This window comes from Heterodontus francisci, chromosome 21 (assembly GCF_036365525.1).
Source record: "Heterodontus francisci isolate sHetFra1 chromosome 21, sHetFra1.hap1, whole genome shotgun sequence".
NCBI classification, from domain to species: Eukaryota; Metazoa; Chordata; class Chondrichthyes; order Heterodontiformes; family Heterodontidae; genus Heterodontus; species Heterodontus francisci.
The window spans coordinates 81,022,238-81,028,237 of NC_090391.1; the positions used below are offsets into that span (position 1 = coordinate 81,022,238).

General features: G+C 47.2%; 1 protein-coding gene across 1 annotated transcript; it reads left to right on the forward strand.

Annotated features, from left to right (window-relative positions):
- The first annotated feature begins 1,793 nt into the window (after positions 1 to 1,793).
- LOC137381177 (G-protein coupled receptor 15-like) lies at positions 1,794 to 3,591 on the forward strand. The gene is made up of 2 exons (XM_068053559.1): positions 1,794 to 1,863; positions 2,687 to 3,591. The coding sequence occupies exons 1-2, from the start codon at positions 1,794 to 1,796 to the stop codon at positions 3,589 to 3,591; spliced, it is 975 nt and encodes a 324-aa protein (XP_067909660.1).
- The last annotated feature ends 2,409 nt before the right edge of the window (positions 3,592 to 6,000 follow it).

Below are 6,000 nucleotides of genomic sequence, written 5' to 3' on the forward strand. Positions count from 1 at the left end.
AATTAGTTCTTGCACACAGCCAGTTTTACTTTTTAATTCTATATTTCTTCAACATGATTAGATATAAAGTTTTTCCTGTAATCTCGCCCCCCTCTCTCTCTGTCTGTCTCTCCCTCTGTCTCTGTTTCTCCCTCTGTTTGTCTCCCTCTCTCTCTCTCTCTCTGTCCCTTTCTCCCTCTGCATCTGTCTCTCTCCCTCTGTATCTGTCTCGCTCGCTTTCTCCCTGTCTCGCCCCCTCTGCGTCTGCCTGCCTCCCTTTCTGTCTGTCTCACTCTGCATTTGCCTGCCTCCCTTTCTGTCTCTCTCTCTCTCCCTCTGTCTGTGTCCCACTCTGTCTGTGTCTCTCTCCATCTGTGACTCACTCCCTCCATCTTTCTGTCCCTCTGTACATGGACAGCATTGCTTTGAGCCATTTGTTTGGTTAATTTTGAATCTTTAACTCTTGCTTTTGTTGGGAATGTCAATACAGTTTGAAAATATCAAACACTCATCTAACACTCTCTGGGCGGCACAGTGGCGCAGTGGTTAGCACCGCAGCCTCACAGCTCCAGCGACCCGGTTTCAATTCTGGGTACTGCCTGTATGGAGTTTGCAAGTTCTCTCTGCGTCTGCGTGGGCTTCTTCTGGGTGCTCCAGTTTCCTCCCACATGCCAAAGACTTGCAGGTTGTTAGGTAAATTCGCCATTATCAATTGCCCCGAGCATAGGTAGGTGGCAGGGAAATGTTAGGGACAGGTGGGTATGTGGTAGGAATATGGAATTAGTGTTGAATCAGTATAATTGGGTGGCTGATGGTCGGCACAGACTCGGTGGGCCGAAGGGCCTGTTTCATTGCTATATCTGGAAAAAAAACGCATCCCTAAAACCCTCACATTAAACCGCAAATACCGGACTGGGCAGACAATGGGGATTGTTACTGGGCTTCCGTCAAGCTCTCATTTCGCTAAATCATCTGTCTCTCTCTGTCTTCCACTTTGTCTGTCTCTCTCCATTTCCCCATTTGTTTCCGTTTCCCTCTCTCCTCTTTCCTTCATCGCCCCCAACTTTATAAATAGAGAGTGTGCACCTTCCACTTTACAAATAGAGAGGGAGCTCCCTCTACATTATGCATAGAAAGGGCGCTCCCTCTGTTTTATATAGCTGCCGTGGTGGGATTTGAGCCCCCGTCCCCAGTCCATCAGGTTAGGCCTCTGGATTCCGTGACCTGTGATATTATCACGACCCAACTGCCTCCCAAATGGATGCATACAGTGTCTGTCCCGTAATATCACTCACAGTAGTTTCTGGGCTGTAACCCTGAACATGGTCCCGAATCGGAGACTCAAAGTTCACATTTTAACTGGGCAAAGGCAGGAACAGAGTGAAACGGGATTGCTTTTGTCCCTGGATTCTGTGTCCACTGCAGACAGATCAGTTACATTTACAATAGAATATCCAGAAGTGAACAAGGTCAATACAATAATATGGAAAATGTAAATGACGCCTCTCATAATTGCCATCCATCCAGTATGAGTGCAGATTTCAGGTTTATTCCCGAGAGAGGTCTTACTCAGAAAATGTCATTGACATTGAATTGATTGTGTTTTATCCACCATATTATTTACATCAGAGTCAAAGCTGCTGATGTAATGTGTTTGTTCAGGTGAGTGTAACAAATAGCAATGATCAGGGATATAACCGTGTCAGTGGAGACGTACCCCCTGTATAAATCAGGACCCGTTGGAATGGATCAGCTCAGAGTGCCTGCTGGAGCTTTGGATTCCAGGCCAATCGAATTCCCTGCTTCACACAGAAATGGGATATCCAGCAATGTCTATGATAGAAGACATTTGTTATCCAGTACTTGCAGCAATTGGAGTTGCTGGTATGCCAGTATCTCAGCTGTTAATGGTGTATATCGATGTTAACTGTGCTGCTGTCCTGGGCACTATTTCTCACTGTGTGTGTTACACAGCCGCTTGTTATTTTCCAGCAATTTACTGCTGGAATCTCCTTATTGTCGACACTTTCATTCTTGCAGGAACAGTATTATGTATGTAATGGTATTGTTTTAAGTAACTGTGGCATTATTACTGGATTATTCTGTGTATTGAATGTATTGGAAGGAGATGTTTCAGTTAGGATCAATAATCCGACCATCAGGAGTTTTTAACAGTTTCATGATGTGGATCTAACTGGTCCTGGAATATTTTTATGATTTTTTTGTCAGCGATTGATAACGAGACATCTCATGGTCTCAGTGTTCCAAGGGGACAGAACAATGTCCTCCCTCTCCAATAACATGGCTCAGTTTAACTGGGATTTCAATGTATTTATTGATTATCACTGTTATCAAATATTATTTCACTCTGTGTGTGTCTGACTCTACTTCAGAAGTCTAGCTGCTGAACTGACTTTGCTGCTGACACTTTCACCTCTCCTCTGCTTCACTGTGGACCTTCACTGTCAGTACTTCCAGTCGATCCGGTGATGACTTTATTCACTTTCTGCATCAATTCCCAAATTCATTATTAATAACTGTGTTTTCAAACATTTCACTGTGACAAAGCACTTCCCAGGTCAATGAATCAGTTTTCACCGCTCGATGCAGCAAAAAGCTGGAAATTTCAGCCCAGATCCTGTCAAACTGCTGCTTTGTCTCAGGGCCTGATCAGTAATTTCTCTGCTTCCTTTTCTCTCTCTTCCAGTTAACTTGGTGGCGATTGTGATCCTGTCCCGAAGAAAGTGCGGTCTCTCCAAATGTATCACTGTCCACCTGGTGGGAATGGCAGTGGCTGATCTCCTGGTCGTTATCACTGATCCCATATTGTACTGGATTGTTTTAATTTATTTCCCAGGTTCATTCCTGAGAATTACTCCTGTGTGTTCTCTCATTATCTTTCTGCTTTTTGCATCCACAGCTGTTTCTGTCTGGCTTACAGTCACTTTCACCTTTGATCGATTTGTGGCCATTTGTTGTGAGAAGCTGAAAACAAAATATTGCAGTGAGAAAACGGCGGCTGTGGTTGTGGGAACAGTGAGTGTGCTGGGCTGTTTAGAGTCTCTCCCCTGGTACTTTACACTGCTACAAGAGTGCAATATTAATAATGTTCCCATGGGTTGTGCTAATAAACTGAGCTTCTATACTTCCACCATATGGGGGGCATTTGAATTGTTTCATCTCATTTTCACACCTTGTGTCCCGGTCTTTCTCATTTTGCTGCTCAATGTCCTGACTGTCAGACGGATTTTATTCTCCAGCAAAGTCCGCAGGGGATACCGGCGCCACAGTAATGCAGAGAATCACAAGGACCCAGAGATGGAGAATCGCAGGAAATCAATTATTTTACTCTTCTGTATATCCGGAAGTTTTATACTGTTATGGGTGACCCGGCTTGTATTTAACATTTATACTCGAATTGCAGATATTCAGTCTTATTCCTCCTTCACTGACCCTGTCTTTATCACAGATCGCACAGCCATGATGCTGCAGCTTCTCAGTTCCTGCACCAACACATGTATTTATACTGTGACCCAGACGAAATTCAGACAGGAGCTGAAGATGGCGGTGAAATACCCTCTCAATCTTATTGTTAAATTTGTGAAATCATAGAAAGAGCTGAAGGGTTTCAAACACTGGAAGCAAATTCCATCTCCCTCCCCCCGCCCCGCTCCACCACCCACCCTCCACCCACCTCTGTGATTATTTGACCGGCGCCATCTTTAGTCCTGGCAGTTGCCTGAACGTGGCAGCCCATGACGTTTTAGATTAGATTAGAGATACAGCACTGAAACAGGCCCTTCGGCCCACAGAGTCTGTGCCGACCATCAAACACCCATTTATACTAATCCTACACTAATCCCATATTCCTACCAAACATCCCCACCTGTCCCTATATTTCCCTACCACCTACCTATACGAGTGACAATTTATAATGGCCAATTTCCCTACCAACCTGCAAGTCTTTTGGCTTGTGGGAGGAAACCCACGCAGACACAGGGAGAACTTGCAAACTCCACAGAGGCAGTACCCAGCATCGAACCCGGGTCGCTGGAGCTGTGAGGCTGCAGTGCGAACCACTGTGCCACTGTGCCGCCCAGTTGAACTGGAACAGGATACGTTTGCGCATGTGCCAATACAGCGCCACCTAGTGGTTGTTATGTCAACAACTTCAGCCAGTGGATAAAGCTGCAAATCGAAGTGACTGTGAGGTGGTGAGACGGGAAGTAACTGCAGTGAGGCAGGGACACCAGAAGATGGAGATGGTGGGAGAGGGACATTAACTGCAGTGAAGCAGGTCCACCTGCTAATGGTGAGCAGGGCAGAAACTGCAGAGAGACAGGTTCACCAGGAGATGGAGACGGTGAGAGAGGGACAGTAACTGCAGTGAGGCAGGGGCACCAGCAGATGGAGATGGTGAGAGAGGGACAGTTACTGCAGTGAGAGAGCGACACCAGCAGATGGAGATGGTGAGAGGGGGACTGTAACTGCAGTGAGACAGGGAAACCAGCAGATGGTGATGGTGAGAAGGGGCAGTAACAGCAGTGAGACAGGGACACCAGCAGATGGAGATGGTGAGAGGGGGACTGTAACTGCAGTGAGACAGGGACACCAGCAGATGGAGAAGCTGAGAGGGGGACAATAGCTGCAATTGGACAGGGACACCAGCAGATGGAGATGGTGAGAGGGGACAGTAACTGCAGTGAGACAGGTTCACCAGGAGATGGAGACGGTGTGAGAGGGACAGTAACTGCAGTGAGGCAGGGGCACCAGCAGATGGAGATGGTGAGAGAGGGACAGTTACTGCAGTGAGAGAGCGACACCAGCAGATGGAGATGGTGAGAGGGGGACTGTAACTGCAGTGAGACAGGGACACCAGCAGATGGTGATGGTGAGAGGGGGCAGTAACAGCAGTGAGACAGGGACACCAGCAGATGGAGATGGTGAGAGGGGGATTGTAACTGCAGTGAGACAGGGACACCAGCAGATGGAGAAGCTGAGAGGGGGACAATAGCTGCAATTGGACAGGGACACCAGCAGATGGAGATGGTGAGAGGGGACAGTAACTGCAGTGAGGCAGGGGCACCAGCAGATGGAGATGGTGAGAGAGGGACAGTTACTGCAGTGAGACAGGGAGACGAGCAGATGGAGATGGTGAGAGAGGGACTGTAACTGCAGTGAGACAGGGACACCAGCAGTTGGAGATCGTGAGAGGGGACAGTAACTGTAGTGAGACAGGGACACCAGCAGATGGAGATGGTGAGAGGGGGACTGTAGCTGCAGTGAGACAGGGACACCAGCAGATGGAGAAGCTGAGAGGGGGACAATAGCTGCAATTGGACAGGGACACCAGCAGATGGAGATGGTGAGAGGGGACAGTAACTGCAGTGAGACAGGGACACCAGCAGATGGAGATGGTGAGAGGGGACAGTTTCTGCAGTGAGACAGCGACACCATCAAATGCAGATGGTGAGAGGGGACAGTAACTGCAGTGAGACAGGAACACCAGCAGATGGAGATGGTGAGAGGGGAACAATAGCTGCAAGTTGACAGGGACACCAGCAGATGGAGATGGTGAGAGGGGACAGTTTCTGCAGTGAGACAGCGACACCATCAAATGCAGATGGTGAGAGGGGACAGTAACTGCAGTGAGACAGGAACACCAGCAGATGGAGATGGTGAGAGGGGAACAATTGCTGCAAGTTGACAGGGACACCAGCACATGGAGATGGTGAGAGGGGACAGTAACTGCAGTGTGAGAGGGACACCAGCAGATGCAGATGCTGAGCCATTGCTGATTGGAGATTCTGTCACTGAATGTTTGAAAGTTTTTACAAGTTTGAGGAATTTACTAGCTGTAAACATGAGATGCTCAATAAAATAATTTCAATACAGTATGTCTAAAGTAGCTATTTTACTACTATGTAAACACTTGCAACATTAAACACTTTACTGTTAGGAAAATTATTTTCAATGATTCAAGGTAATGTATAAATAAAACAACAGCATCAAATTAAACTC